Source organism: Hippichthys cyanospilos, chromosome 21, assembly GCF_059441005.1.
Source record: "Hippichthys cyanospilos isolate Australia breed blue-spotted pipefish chromosome 21, RoL_Hcya_1.0, whole genome shotgun sequence".
NCBI classification, from domain to species: Eukaryota; Metazoa; Chordata; class Actinopteri; order Syngnathiformes; family Syngnathidae; genus Hippichthys; species Hippichthys cyanospilos.
Genome location: NC_142389.1, coordinates 5,649,019 through 5,666,641, shown reverse-complemented (window position 1 = coordinate 5,666,641; position 17,623 = coordinate 5,649,019). Strand labels below are relative to the sequence as shown.

The 17,623-nt window shown below is 41.4% G+C and overlaps 1 protein-coding gene across 2 annotated transcripts in view; it reads left to right on the top strand.

The window, feature by feature from the left end:
• LOC148406308 (AT-rich interactive domain-containing protein 1A-like) overlaps window positions 1-17,623 on the top strand; it is a 43,819-nt gene that overhangs the window by 3,787 nt on the left and 22,409 nt on the right. Inside the window, exons 2-4 of one of the 2 annotated variants that reach the window (XM_088404610.1) lie at window positions 13,101-13,331; window positions 15,162-15,776; window positions 16,802-16,918. In XM_088404610.1, coding sequence (XP_088260736.1) covers window positions 13,101-13,331; window positions 15,162-15,776; window positions 16,802-16,918 — 963 coding nt within the window. Of the gene's footprint in view, window positions 1-13,100; window positions 13,332-15,161; window positions 15,777-16,798; window positions 16,919-17,623 lie in introns of both variants that reach the window. The other variant, XM_088404609.1, reaches the window with a different exon arrangement.

Genomic DNA, 17,623 nt, shown 5'->3' with positions numbered 1-17,623 from the left:
AACGGCAAAGGTGTCAGCCAAGTGTCACAATATATATTTCCCTCTCTCCCCTCCCACCCAAAGGTTTACAGTATCCTCATTTACTTTCCCGCCGCATTACCTTGCGAAGAGCGCTCACACTTGTGCTTCCCTTGAGTAATACCGGTCACGTTTGGCGTTTGTTTACTTTTGTGTGCAATGTCACTTGCACAGACAGGAGATGTAAGACAAGATAACACAGCTGCTGTACATGTTGCCTAAAGGGCAGTTTTTGCATCAAAAATGATTTGAGTTATGTTGACACCGCATTCATCCATCAACAAAATGGATAATCTTTTCAACTATTTTCTTCATCGAGTCTCAATTGCAATGAAATTAGAATAAATTCCATTTGTTTAATCATTTGGGAAGAAAGAGCTGTACTTTTTTGCTTTTAACTTCTTAAAAATGTTTTACAGCCCGCCTGCAAACAAACTGACGTCGCATATCGACAGCGCTTTCCATGCCAAGAAAAGATCTCGCTGACTGGTTGCAATATTTTGGAATTAAATGCTAAAGCAAATCGGGCCATATCATATTTAATGGCATTGCGTTTTTTTTCTTCTTCTTTTTTTTAATTTGCCAGCAGTCGTTTTTCTGTTGCTTGGTACACAAATCTGAGAGGAGAGGCAAACAAATCAATGACAGCAAGCGCGTCTCCAACAGTTTCCACTACACCAATATTAAATATGTATACTGTGCTGTTACACTTTTGAATAGAATTGTATATTTCCATAAAATTTGCAATAAAAATGACTAGCAAATGTGCACTCTTACATTCCTGTTAATATACTGTATGTCAAGCCAAACCATGGATTCACATTGATTTTGATTGTTTTTAATCATGCCACAATAGTCCTACAACGTAAATATATAATAACGTAACCAACCTGTTGACATTATCGCAAAAAATGTAGTTTAATAGAACGTTTTTTAGCAATTCTCAGCCTCTTTTGTCATGTTAGGCCGTTGCACACCGAGCATCTTTCCTGAACTCAGCAATGATTGATTGTCCCTTTTATTGACTGCACTCATATATTTTGGCAACAGTCAGTCATTCCACTTTGCTTTCTAACCACAGGTACAAGAAAAAATAAGATTACAGTTAAGAATTTTTGTAAGTTTCTAATTTACGTTTGTATTAGTTTGGCTGCAAGATATTAAATCGTCATCAAGCTTGTTTATTATTGGGTAAAATCACAATTTTAGTGGTCAAATGTTTGAGTTGGGCGCCTCAGTTAAAATTTAAAAAAAAAAAAAAAAACATAAACGATCCAGCAGAGGTTGAAGGTGCTAGTGTTGTTCTTTTGAAACCCTTAGTTGCTTGGCCGTGTTGTTTTCTCTCGCAGCACCAAAGTGCATTTGTGTCTGTTCTGCTGGCCCCAAGCTTTAACTCGAGCACAGCCGGTCATACAGATGAAGTCCAGCATTGAAATGGGCGTGGGTGGCAGAAAATGGTATGCTACCATCACCAATTTTGAACTCAGTAGGCAAACGGCTTCTGGAAAAGACTTTTAAAGGTTTCGCAAGGGCTAACCGGCTTTTTTTTTTCTTGGAAAGTTACCGTTGAGGCACTGTCAACAGATGCATAGGAGACAAAAACAAAAATCGTAATGTTAAACTTGCACATGTCGTCAATTGTGATTGCAGAAGTCTGCGACATTAATGAAGGTTGCAGCAATAAAATATTATGGAAAGTAGCACACTTTTTGAAGTATTCTTTTGCATCTGTTCTGACTCTTGCACATACAGTTCTCAAAATGAGGCAAAGCACAACTCCTTTTTGAAGTTGAAGTATGCAACTGGATCACTGATGCATAAAATAGTAATCAACCATTGTTTTGTTTTTTTATATAAACTTGAGATAGACCCCCTCCCCCCGTATTAATAGTAAAGGAGGTCGATAACCAATATTTGAAGCTGATGCTGTTGATTAATGTTTATTTAATTGCTTTTCGGGCTTGCATAATATTAGTTGTCTTTTTATTGAATTAATGAATTTTAGACCATATACATTTACTTGTAAAATTCTAACAAAAAGTTCAGGGAGATCCCAGATCATCATCATGTCGTGAAAAGTGAAATGAAAACACAAACATGTAAACGGCTTCCTTATATTTTTCTGCAATAAATCAATGATTCATTTAGTTTTTTTAAAATAATACAAATGTTCAAATTTGACTTTTTTTTTTTTACTACAAAAAAGTAGCAGTGGTTTCCCAGGGTCAGCAGAATATCCTACAAAGCTAAATGAAATTTCAATTAAATAGTTGCCCAAATTTATCATAGTTTCAAATTGACATAAAATCCATTAGATTTTTAAAATATTTCTTAATTTGACAAATATCGGTGCCAATAATCCATCTATCTCCTAAAATAACCACGAATATTCAACCAAACAACATCATTTTATCTAACAAAATCAGATAGCTTAATACTGACACATATTACAAATTGTCATAGAAAATGTAATGGCTATTAGCTTAGATGTTTTTGTATTTATATAGCTGTTCTGTGGGAAAAACAATTAATACTCCTGGAGCTTAGTTGTGGACCTTCTCTGCCTTTATTACTCTGCATCTCATCCCGTCGACCTGAGTGCTGCCCTGGTGTCAAACATCTTCTGAAAAATAAAACTACAAAAAGGGTCACTTACAAATCATAAATATAATGGAGGCCAACAAATAACCCCTATGTTTGTGATGCAGATGCTTGTTTATTTGGACATTTGATATCAATCAAACAGTAGCAGTAATCACATTCGCGTTATGGTCCACTCGCGACCTTCAATCTTCGATTATAATTGCCTTTGTTTGTACTTTTACCCACTTCATCAAATACATTCTCTCATCTATTCATTAAGAGCAATCTTCCCTTTAATAGTCCGATCAACTCTTGGTTCCTAAACGTTTTTTTTTTTAACATCGGCGTTCAAGTGCTGAGAAGCGACTGCTGACAAATGTGATAATTGAGGTCTAAAAATACACACTCTCTTAATTACTTGCGCTAAAGGTTGACAGCAGGGTAGTTTGAGAGGAGCTGTCGTGTCAGGTGCTTCTCCCATGGCCGTGAAAGACGTCTTCGCGCTATTTGACGCCCGACTTTGTATTAAACCCAAGCGCACAAACTGGAGTTGAAATCCTAATGCAAAGGCACCAAAGCAAGGCTTTTATTTATTGACTTGACTGCCGTTAATGGATGCGCACACCGCTCCGCCGCCGTCTAAAAGGGAGCACCCCCCCCCCCCCCACACACACACACACACACACACACACTCCCGCCTGCTGCAAATTGGAAAGTAGCTTACAAATCAAACGCTCATGTAATGAAGGTGGACGATATTTATCACCACCGTTGCATTCAAAGCGGCAACACGTAAAACTAGCGGCGTAGGGATTTGGTCCACAAATGCCCTTTGGACGTAATGATGAACATTTGTTTGATGGTGGTATTACTTTTGAATGCAAATTAGCCTGTTTTGAAGGGGTGGTTCAATCTCATACAAATGAGTCGAAGCTCACTCCATGACTTCATCACTGCTGAGCCAATGGGAAATAAGATTTCATTACCGCGTGAAAACTATGCGCACAGCTATGTGCTGGTTACTTGTTGAGCCCAGAGAAAACTAAACCAGCGGCACTCAACCTTTTTTCACTTATTTACCCCTCGTGAAATTAATTTTGTCCTCTAACTACCCACTAACCAACGCAAAGCATTTTCAATTGGGGAAAAAAAAAGACTTAAAACAGAATGCCGTCTGTGTCTGGTTGATCAAATTTTCGGGCATTTGTAGTGGTATCTCAAGGCGTATTTTATTCAGCAACTTGAGAAGACAGATCATGTAGCAATATATTTTATTTCTAACTCATCTGCCTTGAACATTTGTCACCGGCAGTGCACATACTTGTCAAACAATGGAAGTACTCCAACATTTTGCAAATGACACTATAACAGTTTTGCTAAAAGTCATGATTGAATATTTTTAAAATCGATTCTTCTATTGATTACGTCATTGATTTAAATCTTTGAATAATTTTATTTTGCAATAAAGTGCATTACAAATCCGTTTTTCACATTTAATCTACAAAGTAGCTTGAGGGTTTTTTTGCACTTTTGTTCCATATTTTTTTAGTTTGTTTAAAAAAAACAACACAAAATCGATTGAGTGGTCCAACTTTAAAGAGGAAAACTATCGAGAAAATTGTAAAGTAAACCTGCATTAGATAAGGTCATAAGTAAAAATCTAGGAAGTAGAGCTTGATTTAATTTTTTAAAATCGATAAAATTGCCTCTTTTTGACCGATCTGACTTAAGCGGAAAAAGAATTGCAGGAAAAATAGCTATGTACGAATCAATGCAGAAGTTATGGTTATGAAAATCTGGGATACTGAAACCGCAATAACCGAAGCACGATATAGCTAGGAAACTGATTGATGTTGTACTCCATTTTTTTTTTAAACTGATTCAGTCACTGGTTTGGTCATTGGTTGTCCAACAAACAACTTTCACGAAGAACAAACGAAATCAGATTACTTACTGTGACGTTTCAATTTGTGCATTTGGATCATTTGAAGATAAACAATGATTCTTAAACAATTACTCGATTATGAAAAGGGTTATTGATTATTTTGATTATTAGTTGACGATTATTCGGTTATTTCGGCTCTCTTAATTTTGCATTAATTTGCTCCAAGTACCAGTTAATTTGCTTGTAATTCGAAAAGAATGATATGCTTTTCCCGCCACACTGTTTCGTTAGAATTAGTGATATTTGCACAAACAGCGTTAACATCTCCCGTCCCCCCCTTAGTGCCATCAGGTACCCCCTACTTGAAAAACACTGAGGTAGACACTCGCTGTTTTTAATTTGGACCAAAACTGATTTTTATGTTTCGTCAAAACTGCTTCAATTACTCATAGTGTCCAAAAGAGGAAGACGCTCCGCTTAAGGAGGAAGTTCTCTCTTCGCTCTTTAGCCTTGTACTGCTGAGTAATGATTCTCCACAGGCCACATGGACAGCATGCTGCCTTCCGGCGCCTTGTTGCGTATATGTGTGTGTATGTGTGAGAGAGACGCGATGGTGTGTACGTACGCTGGGAGAAACGGTGTCAGCGATACCCAGGGGGAGGGGGTTGTTTTGTGAATGATCTTCGTCTGCCCCCTGACAGCTGTGTGTGTGTTTGTGTTACGCTGCACTTATTTGGCGGTGCTGTGTAAGCGAGCGTGTATGCCTGCAGCCGTTGCCGCCTCGGGAAGCTCTGACCCGCGCTTGCTCCTCGCGTCACCGGCCGTTCATCTTGCTTAGGTGACGCCGCCCGGTCGTCATGCCACTGTCACCCTCAAGACAGTGGAGCCTTCAAGGCACGATGGCAACTAGGTAGGAAACGAGACGACGTCATCGCCGTTGCTGTCGTCACACGTCATAACAGTAGTTGAAAATCGGCTGAATCGTTTAAGGCTGCAACTAGCCATTATTATAATAATTGTCTGTTATGTTTACTTTTCCATTTGCTTGGAATTTTAAATTTCCATTTGCTTGGACATTATTTCAAATTGGCCTTGCAAAGAATGCAAAACCTGAATTCAAATTCAGTTTCTGGTTTGGTGTGTGACATGTCAGAATAAAGAAAATGTGTAAAGGAAATGTCTGTTTTCTTTCGTTTTAAAACAAAGATAGTAAGTCTGCTTCTGATTACAGAAATTAGCGATTGGTCAACTTCAAGCGTTAAATGTCTATGCGGAGTAGTAAATTTGACCCATTGATTAGTGGGTTCAACTAACTACTAAAACGGATATAAACAGTCTCTTGTGAAGACAAATGCCAAAGCCAATCTCATTGCATTGGCGAGTACGTGGGGAGGGAGAAAGGATCCTTCACCCCCTTTGACATTTGCCTTCTTAAAGGCTCCAGATTAGCATAATAATATCCTTCTCAGAGCCTTGCACTAGAGGAGAAACTTCATAGAATTTTTGACGTATGGTGCAAAGGGTTCCGGATTTGAAGTGGTTACCCTTTAAAAATGGAACCTGCTGTTGATACCGGGGGGGGTAGGGAATCACAATATTGATCCATATATAAGGCACACCTGATTATAAGATGCACCATCAGCTTTTTAAAAAAATTGAGGCTTTTAAGTGCGCCTTATAGAGCGGAAAATACGGTACTCTTATTGGCGCTAGCGCGATACTTCAGGTCATTTAGGCACTTACAGAATTTGTCTCTCGAGTTCTTGGCCCTACTTGTGCTGGTAGCGCACTGCACGCCGTACATCTGGCTGGTGTGAAGCCGCTGCTCGGCGTGGAAGCTCGAACCAGCAGGCGCAGGGACGCCACCCCCCTGCACTCGCCCCGGGGCTTCCTTTGCTTCTCATCCCGAGACATTGTGCGGTCAATGGGAGCTCCCAAGGTTGATGTATTGGGATGTCAGAGTAATTACTTAATTGAAAACATGGCCCCTCTGCTTGTTTTTCGCGGTCTCTCGTTTACGCTAACTGTCATTTATGGCCCTGTCCTGAGCTCTTTGCGCGTCACTAACGGTTAACCTTCATCTTAAAAGTTATTTTTAACCTGAAGTACTCTGTGTCAATCTATTATTGACTTAGCGAAGGCTTTTTTTAGGTTTTTACTCCTTTTTCTGGTTGGTGTAGTCTAGTTCCCGAAATGAATACCCCTGGACCACCAGAGCATGTGAAATAATAATCATATTAATATAGTTATATATAATTTTATTCTTGGCACTGTTTGGTCAACGATATCTGATGATTTGAAGCCTTGTTTCACCTATCGAAGGTTCTTATCACGTAGAGCTGAGTGATATGGCCATAACTTAAATGTCAATTTTCTTTACACTAAAATGTCAATTTTCTTTACCCTATAAATCTTAATAGCTTAAAAAAAAAAAAAATTCTGTATGCTGTTGGCCTGAAAATGACATCACCTGTGCTCAAGGCTCGGGTAATGACAAAACATGACTCACCAGTTGGTCGTTTGAGCTTCGTAAGTTCCATGAACTATTGATCGATTGGTTGTTATCTGAGGCTTCAGCACACGTGTGATGTCATCTTCAGTCAACAGAAAGTGTGGAAAAAATGGCTTTAAACATTTCAATTGTATGTAAAAAATAATTTAACCATCAAATTAACTAATTGCTCAGCTCTAGTCCTGACATTAGAAGTATGGTTAGTAATTTTAGCTGGAATAAATTCCAGTCTTTTGCGAAAACGGCTCCAATCGTTATCTAATTTTTGATGGTAAAAGGGTAGTAAGTTCTGGTTGATGGAAACCATCAGTGATCATCTAGCTTTAGTCTCTAAAATGTTGTCATTTCTCTGTCGTGGGTATGGTAAAATCAAAAGATCTGATTTTAGGCCATGATATTGCTGCCAAATATTACCTTTAGTACCAATGTTTGTTTTGGGATTACACGGAATTACCGGTACACTGATTTCCAGGGAAGTGTATGTGCATATTTTACATTTTGGAGCACTTTTTTGTCTTTGGAATGATCTAAAAGGAGTTTGGGGATAATTTACAGATCTATCGCATTGATGTATCTAGAAGCGTCTCTGAATAGAAGTGTGGATCCATGTTTTGAAAAGGGATAGTTTTCCTGAGTTTTATTTGGAAGGTTCAGAACATAGAGAAAGTGTCTTGGGGAGAAGTTTCACTTCCTAAACGGAAGCGTGTGCTTCTCCCACCGTGACTGTGGATAACATCTTCAGTGTGATGTAATCCGCCAAGACTGCCGTGCGCACACATCCACGTGCTTTGCCCTTTGGAAACAACAATTGCAGCCATAAAATTGACTCCTGTGGTCTCGGGATAGGATATCCTGTCCCGTCTTTTGTGCGACATGTGATGCGCACCGCCCTGCGAGGGCCGGCCTTCCACAGCGTGTGTTTGGGCTGCCGCCTTGCGTGCTGAGGGGCTTTAACACGGAACAATGGTGTGTGCGGCGTGGCGGATTAAATTAGCAGCAGTTGTTTATCGTCTGCCCCGTAGCCGCTTTGGCCCATCTGCTCCAGAGCCCCCCCCCCCCTTCCCTCTATAGCCTTTTACAAATCCCTCCCCACATCACACAGACACTTTTGAATAGTTGCAATATCCACCAGCAGGCCTATCGTGACACAGTACATCAGCCCAACCTCTTCTGCCAAGAGGAATCGGGCTTTCCCTCTATGCAGATTAGCCATGTGCTAATTGTGGTTATTTATTTATTTGATTATGGGAGACAAAAAAAGGGAGGGGAGGAGTTACCTCTAGAATATGACTGTGCAACAAATAGACTATGCTTTCAACAGGTTTATTTGCCATCCAGTGTTCATGCAGGGTGCAATTACATCAGTTTTTTATTCAAATACGTGCTATCGCGGTGTTTGAGCTACAAATTTGTCTCATTGAGATGGCTCCGGATTGTTTAACATTTTTCTGGACATTTATCAAATGAAAACGAAATATCACGAGTGTTTATAATGAGAATAGCAATCACAGATCACAAGTTTTTTTATTTTGAATATAAGAAAGTAGCAATCAAAAAGATTTACAAATGATTCATGTTAGTAATCCTCTACAAATAACCATAAAATAGAAAAAAATGGTTTGTCTTCATTAACTGTGTAGTCCATCCTGCTGCAGCGCACCCGTAAATTGGCAAGAGTACATAAAAGCATGGCTGAAATGCTTAATCCTCAAAGATATATCGATGTAACAAGGGTCTTCACCTGTAAGTCATCATAATATTCAGGCTAGGTGGGAGCATATCGATAACACCTTTTACATTATCAGGTGCTGATGCGAATAACACCCCACCTCTGAGAATACAAGAGCAAAGCTGTTTTCTGTCATGGGAAAATGAAGCTTTGTGAAGTACTTGTAATTTTTTTTTTAAGCTGTAGTTGTTGATCCTAGTTTAAATATAAATGCTAATGCTGTGAAAATGTAGAGGTTTCCACGACCTCTTGGGAAGACAAAAAAATAGCACAAGTGCTTCATGAGGCTTCATTTGCAACTCACTCCTGTTTACACTCAAGAAAGGAAATACGATAGCAACGATAATCACTGTATACAACTGTGAGAGTGTTTAAGATGTCAGCTATCAGTACACTCTTTATCCATATTGAATCGTAACATTTTATTGTAAAAGTGAGCACTTTGATTCCTGTGCATTAAGTGTGCAAATGCACAGCGGCCCCTGTGATGTTGCGCGTATGTAATGTTATGTCAACAATGACTTAAGTAACATGAAATGGGGGGGGGGGGGTAAACAGATCAATAAAGGCTTGAACAGTAACATGGTCGCTGGTATCTGCCGTTCAGCGGCGCAGATGTCTTCAATTGATTGAACGTGGAGACCAGTGAGAAAAACATCGGTCCTCTTTCTTTACTATTAATGACGGGTTTGGAATTTAGATGCCCTAATGAACGCAATCAATCGAGCAATTTTGACAAGCTTGTGTAGATGACACTAAGAGGCGAGCGTAATTCCACCCAGACCAAATCCTAATTTGAACAAGCAGCGTATAGTTCACCTCTGTTTTCAATTGACACCTCTTTGCGTCGACAGGTGCACATAAATACTTTTAACCCTTTACTGGGCACAGCAGCCACTTTCGGGCGATAGTCTAAACAGGCAAAAACGGCCTTTATTAGGTACACAATCTTCTATTTTTAAGTCCTAAACAGACAGGAATTTTCAGGATTTTAAAGAAATTTAAGGGTACATTACAATTTAAGCCAAGTCTACTACGGACACTTTCGGCCATTTTGCTTGTTGAGACTATTGGCGGAAAGCGGCCGCTGTGCCCAGTAAAGGGTTAATAGAGGAACAGGACAAATTTGCATACCAACTGATGTGAATTAACTGAAGAAACACTTTATGTACTGAGGAACTGACTAAATTAAAGTTATTATGAGGATCCGCATTATAAAACGATTCAAGGTTATGAACAGAGCTCAATGAAGTAGTTACCGTGACAGCTTAAAACTTTTTCACAGCAATGGTTTCTGTATTTAATTTACAGCTGTGTATTGTAGAAGTGCAATGATTAATCTCTCAACAGCTAAACAATTACAGTTAACTATTTTTGAGAATTGATTAATCGTTTAGAATTTCTCACGCAAATATTTTCAATGGTAAATGTTCTTTACACTATTTCTATAGACCTCCATGAAAGCAGACTTGAGTTCAATCAATATTTTAAGAATCGAGTAACAGTCTAGTCCCATTTTCAATATTAAATTTGTCCAGCCTCTCAACAGTAACTATTCCTTCATTTTTGTAGTCGTTCATGAAACCAATTTTTTTTTGGTGTTTAATCATCATTTGCAATCGACCATCTGCATCATCTGCTTTTAGTTCAGAAAACAATAACTGCACTGATAGCTGTAAAAATTTCAAAAAGGTTAGCAGTGACTCTATTAATCGCTTTTTGTGTGATTACCGGTAATTAATTTTTGTTCAAATAAATCACTAAATAATATCAAATGCTCAACAATAAGGGATTGACTAGCAGTTAATAGAGATTTGTCGTACGCTTTCATGCAAAATATTATCCGATTATTTGATGGAATAATTGAGAGAATAATCGATTCTAAAAATATTCCTTAATGACATCCCCAGTAACTTTTCTTCTTCAGGAATGGAAGGCTGCTGCAAATCTAGTGAGATATGCAATTTAAGACCATTTTTTTGCAAGCGGATACTTTAAAGTAATGCAATTGGATGACTGTTTCCTACCTCTGAGCCGGCGGTCATAATTAGCGTAGAATGCAATTTGTAAGTGCTGAGGCATATTTTCCTAACACCTGCTGGAATGTGCGGTGGAATATTTTGGAATTGTATTCACACATGCATACTCAGGCAGGTTTGGAGTAGCTGTTCATAGAGTCACGAGAGAGAGTTGAGTGGTGGTTCAGTGTCGGCAATGACTCTCCATTTGGCTTGGGGAGCTGGAAACGCTGATTATAGTTGAGCTGTACTTTCCAGCTCTCTTTGTGCTGAGCTGTCAAAGCTTCTTAAATGGAAGTGGCCATCCCATTCCACTCCATCCCATCCACCAGCCATCTTCAGCCCGAGCCGTTGTCCGTCAGGCCCGCATTTCACATTCTGGTCGGGTGGGGGGGTGGGATATCTGTGCTTCCTTACAGACTGGGGTTAAAAGTGCATTAGAGGTCACCGGAGTGTGTCTACCGAGGCTTGTTACCTCTTCCCCCCACGGTGCAGTTGGTAATGACCCAAAGGAGAGTAGTAACCCACCCTCACCCCCACCCATCCCTCGCAACACATATCTATGCTCCTGAACCTGGAGGAACTGTTGGAGTGTGGCCTGAGGGAAGCTAGCCAGAAAACCTGAAGTGGAATTAGTTATTTTGGATAATGTTGCTTGACCACTCTGACAGCCTGTTGATATTTTTTTTAAATAATTATGATTATTTGCGGTCTATTTTTTCTTCCTCCCTTACACTACACGTATGCACCCTCTAAGTGCACGCATTCATGCCACCTCCTGCCATGGCGATTCCTCTCCAGACCTCACCCCCCAACTGTAGCACTGTCATTCATAGAATGCCAAAGCCTGCTGCTTTATTAAAGACCAGGAAGCGCAAGGCCTGGCCCAGGTTCAAACAGCAGTGCAGCTGGGACCTGTTACATTTTCGGCAGACTGCCCTTTCTGTCTGGCGGGCTATAAATAGCCCCGGCGGTTGTCTCCCTTAACCAAGGAAAAGAGGTTTTGGGAGGGGGAGAGGAAAAACACACACACACAGATTAATAACCGTGGGAAGCAATGAAAGCTTTGTGTCTGCTGCCCGGGGTCAGCGGGGCAGGAGGTGTTGCTTCTTCAAAGCCGCCATTGTGACCGGTACGTTTCTGCAACTGTCACGGCGCCGGGACCCTTGTAGTAAATTTCTGACCACAAATCAAGGAAATAGCCATTTCAGGAATGCCCGGCGGAATCCCGGATTTTAATTATTTACGTTGACGTCACGTGCCGGGATTCCCTCTACATCATCTGTTTTTATGACCTTGGACCCAGCTGTCGACAGCCGGCACAACTTCTACATTACACAACAGCCCCTCCCTCTGTCCTTCCCCGGAGAGGCTTTGGACCACGAGGATCTTCCAGGGTCCAGGCACCAGACTGACGCGTCTCCAGCTGAGCGGCGGGCCCACGTCCAGCCACCGCAGACACGCGCGCTTCCTCACGCATAACTCTGCGCGACTCCTCCCCGACGTTTTCGTCTGTAATAGAATCCAACCACTGGCACAATGAGCCTGGGCAGGAAAAAACTCCTGGCTGTTCCAGTAGGCCCCGTTCATTCATTCCGGGCCAATTTTTTTTCTTTTGCAAGTTGGAGAGTAAATCCACTTTTTGTCCTTCCTCCGCGCCTCGTTAAGATATCTCTAAATGCCTTTTCAGTTTCGTCTAAATGTCTTGACAAGTCCATCCATCCATTTTTCACAGGAGTCTTACGCGTAACGCGTCTTTCCTGTGCATTGCGTGTTTTATTTCTGGCTCATCTGCTGGAAAATAGTATTCAACAGTTTACATGTGAGTCAACACAATTTAGGATTAAGTTGCTTCATGGCCAAATGTATTTATTCATAATTTGAAAAGAACAACGTGTGACCATTTTTGAGTCATTTTGTTCCACATCATTGTCACAGGATTTTAGCCAAGGAATGGCACACTCCTGGTTGTGTGATAACTAAGTGGTCGTGTCGTGTGACATGACATCAACATGTGTGGGAAATTTCAGCTCCCCGTTGACTCCTTTTGACGCTTTCATTTGATGTGAAATGCATTTGATGTAAAGATTACAGGATTGGACAAAATACCGCACAAGGGTTATGTTAGACTTGCTAATATCTACAGAAACCCTGTTTAAATGTCACGGACCTCCATTTTAGCGCTGTAGCTATCGACAATCATTCACACTCACGCTCCAATCTGTTGATAATTTATTCCAAGACGCTAGCCTACCGAGATTTTGTTTTGACAAGTCACAGTGTTGAAACCTTTCAAATACAATCTCAATTTTCAAGCTCCTGTATTCACTGATAGTCCTAATGTGTGTCCTTTAGCCTGCAAACCCCATGGACCAGGTTGGGAAGATGCGCGGCCAACCATACGGAGGACCCAACCCCTATTCCCAGCAGCAGCCACAGCAGCAAGGACCTCCCTCAGGGCCCGGACCCCAGCAAACAAGCTCCTATCCAGGGCAGGGCTACGGACCTCCGGGTCCCCAAAGATATCAAATGGGAATGCAAGGTCGAACACCAGGCACAATGGGCGGCATGCAGTATGGACAGCAGGTCAGTACTTGATTAGGATGATCTTCCTTAGTTGGCTCTAAAAGACCATAATGACCATGACACAATGCGCTGTGGTGTATCTAGTCAAAAGTATAATCTTTTGATAGGAAATACTCATTTCTTGCAACACAAAGATGCCATGGAATTTTTCCCAGGCTCCCCAGGAGCCAGAAATTGGTTATTTGGCAATCAGAAAGGATTTCTACATGATGGGGCATTGTCGGGTTAGGCATCACTGGAAATAATAGTTGCTAGCTGCATCAGCTGAAAAATACACTGTGAGAAAGCATTTGGAAAAATGAGAAAACCCGGTTTGTACCAGGAGCCTTAATGGCTCCAACAGCTGCCCCTCAATATTTCATTTGGGTTATTTTTATGTTCAAAAGGAAAGCTGGGGAAATCCATGTATTTTTGTTGTTGTTGTTGTTTGTTTTTTTTTCCTCGGCACAGCGCCTGTGGCTTGCTTTTTTTTTTGTCATACAATCGAAAGCGAGTTTGTGCCGAACAAGACCCCTAATGAACTCTCCCAGCCAGGCAGTGAAAAGCATGAATCCTGCAGAGTCAAAATCTTTTTTTCCCCCTCTCTTCCACTTTGTGGTTTTTAAGCCTTTTGTGTGTAACAATTCTCATGCTCGCCTGCCTGGTGTCTAACTGTAAACTCCACGTGTGCCCTCCAGACATAAAAATAAATAAATAAAGCTTCCTATGCCCTTTTGTGTTCACGTATGTACAGTACATGATACCAAGTTTGTTTCGCATTCATTTGAAAACCTCTCGAAAGCAGCATATGCTTTTCTTTTTTTTTTATTATTTTTTGCTGTTTCTCACAAGGTCAGTTCTCTCTTTTGACAGTCCACTTCACATTGAAATGAAGCTGTACACAAGGAAAGCTTTGGATCAAAGTTCAAGGAGATGATGTTAAAATAATCCTTTTTTTCCTTCTCTGTGATTTAAAGTACCTTGCTGGAGGTTTGTTGGTGCTGTTGACTCAGCAGTGAGGAGTACTTTTTTTCACAATCAGGTTATGAACATTTCCTTTTACTCTGAGAACGACAAAGATCAGAATATAAAAAAAATAGATTCCTTTTCCAATTGAGACATTGGAACATATCTTTAAAAACAAATATGTCATAACATTTCAACTGCTGAACGGGTTGCAAAGACATTTTGCTGTGCAGTTTAATCTTTAGCCCCTTTTACACGACCTGCAAAAGCTGGCGTTTTACCACCTATTTTTTTCTGTCCGTATAAACACCATGGACGTGGAATGGGGCCGGACCAAGCCCACCTCACAAACATTTATCATTGAATGTTGTACCCGGAGTGGGGCACATTCTGTGTGTAAGGTGGGAGCTGAAACGCTCAATTTTAAACCAAATATTGTGTCAGGTCGATTACTAGCCTTATTTCAAGATAGCCACAAAATCAGCTAATATTTTAATTGCTGCAGTTATATGTTCACTAGAAACGACAAAATTAGGAAAGCTACTGCTATTAATTTCATGAAATTTTAAGAAAGGTGTTATTTATATTTATTCTGGTTGAGTAGGCCTACTGGTTTTGGTCAGAGAAAGAGTGAGTTCTGGGTCTAGCTGACATCAGTGACAAAACAAAACAAAAAAAAAATCAAATAATTTATTGCCCTCACAGAAATCAAAGTCTCATGTAAATTAACTGATTTTGTAGTTGAGATACCAAAACCAAGTGATAAGCGATTTTTCAACACAAAGCTTGAATAGTCAGCTTTGAAGGGGCTTGAAAGAGCCTTTTAACCTTGACTGTTTTGCCATAAAGACTGTACTACAATGACTCTCCTCGCTCCCTCTCTAGATGTCCGCCTATGGACAGCAAGGGCCTGGAAGCTATGGACAGCAGGGTCAGGGCTACTATGGTCAACACGGTGGTCCTCCTCACCCGGGGCAGCAGCAGACACCATACGCCGGCCAACCCCAGAGCAGCTCTGGAGCTCCCTTCCCCCAGCAGGGGCACCCTTCACAGCCACCCGGTCAACACGGGCAAGCCGGGCCCCCTTACTCCCAATCCCAAGGTCCCCACGCCCCTCCTGCCGGACAGGCGCCCTACGTATCTCCTCAACAACAGCCGAGCCAACAGCAACAGCAAGGTCCCGGTCCTCAGAACCAGCAAGGTTCCCAAGGCCAGCCTGGCTACCCTCAAGCGTCTGCGTCAGGCCAGCCGACACAGCAGCAAACTCCGCCGCAGCAGCAACAAGGCGCACCGCCACACCCACCACCACCGCCACCGCAACAACAACAACAACCACCACCACCACCACCACAGCAACAAGCGGGAAGTCAAGCTCCTCAATCCCAACAAGCTCCAAGTCATGGCCAGCAGAGTCAAGCGTCACCGTACTCTCAGACCCCACCGCTGCCGCAACAACAGCCGCAGCAGTCGCCATATCAGAGGTTCCCACCACCTCCCCAGGTAACATCACAGCTGTTTCAAAAACGCCGCTCCCATTCACATACCCATCTGCGAATATTAATCATTTTATTATTAAATTAGAACGAATAAATCTGGTGTTTATTAAACACCAGGACATTAATTCAAATTGACAGCACAGCAAATGCAAAATCACTGAACTAAGATTCAGTAGCTGTTTTTTTCTGATGTAAAATAGGCAAATATGTGAATTAAAATAAAAATCCCAAGTAAAAGCAAATGTTTGGAAATGTTTTTCGATTCCACACGAGGATAATTATGCTTGGACTACACAAACCCAACTATTGAGAGGCAAATTTTCCAAGGGTTTATTGACTACTTTGATCATCACTTACTTACATTTCTAATTTATTTAGTGTTTATTTAAGAAAATGTATTCCAGAACTATCGTAGATGTCTTAAAATCCACAATGTAGACTGTCTTTATATATACCACTTATGTGCATGCCTGTGTGTGTGTATATAATTTATTTTATACATATGGCAGCACGGTGGAAGACTGGCTAACACATCTGCTCGTTCATTTCCGGGATCCCGGGTTCGATTCCGGCTCCAGCTTTCCTGTGTAGAGTTTGCAGTGTGGGTTTTCTCTTGGCACTCCAGTTTTTCACAGTTTTGGTCCTTTTTAACTGCAAAAAAACGAGGAAACGCAACCGTCCCGCACACTTTCAACAAATTCAACCTTACAGTGACAATAATCTTTAAAAGATCATCTTTAAAGATAATAATCTTTCAAAGAAACGACGTGTGACACACGAACACAGGTATAAAACATCATTTACAGGCATATTCATACTCTAGTGATTTCCAACTAAATTCAGACTTGCCTGTAAAAACCCATGAAAAAATAGACGGCATAAAAAACTTCTGCACAGCAGGTTTGTGAATGAATTACAGATTAGATACGTATTAGTGAATTTATCATAATTTTAAGAAATGTTAAGAAATATTTTTGTGATTTGAGGTTGTTTTTTTTTTTTTTTTTGTTTTTTTTGTGCTTGAAGCAGGAACTGTCCCAAGATTCCTTTAGCTCCCAGTCCAGCGCACCTCCTTCCAACCAGCCCATGCCTTCCAACAAGAGCAGTCAAGAAGACAGCATGCAAGGCCGGCCGTCCAGTTTGCCGGTGAGTCCTTTGTGTGAAATATTGCTGCTCTGAAAATGATTTAGGGCATTTGCTTACCTTGAAAGTATTGCGTGGGTTTGACGAGGATGTCCGAGCCGCAAAATGAACGAGATAATGGCTACCGGCTAACAACAGAGCAAATCTTAAAATGAACCTGTTGAGTCTTACGTTACTTTTAGGCCTCATTTGATTGATAAGACTCCCGATTGGCGGCAGACATGTTACGTGTTGGCCCTGCGTCGCGCATGACGAAGGGCACCTTACTTGTTTTGTTTTTTTGGTCACGTCGGCTGTGTTTATAGGCCACTCTCTTCAGCTAACCTCGTTCTAGGGCCCGGGGAAAGGCGAGTGAGTAATGAGATCATTAATGAGAGACAATGAAAGTGAGAGAGCAAACGTCAGCGAGGCGACGGACGGACGGACGGACGGACGGAGGGGTAGTGGGTGCAGGAGGGGCGAGCGAGTAAATGACTTCAAATGGTGCGAGCGATCCGTCGGTGTGGGAGCTGCCGGGAGCGAGGGAGGAATGATAAGGAAGGCTGTCGACGCCAATAAGGGATGCCCTCAGGATGTGTTCCCCTCCTGTTTATTTTCGCTCTCCTTTATTTATTTATACGTCTCTGCGGGCTCTAACCATTGGCTGAACTGGCCACGCTCGGGCTATTTTTATTCCCCCCCCCCCCCCCCTACACTCCCCCTCCCTCC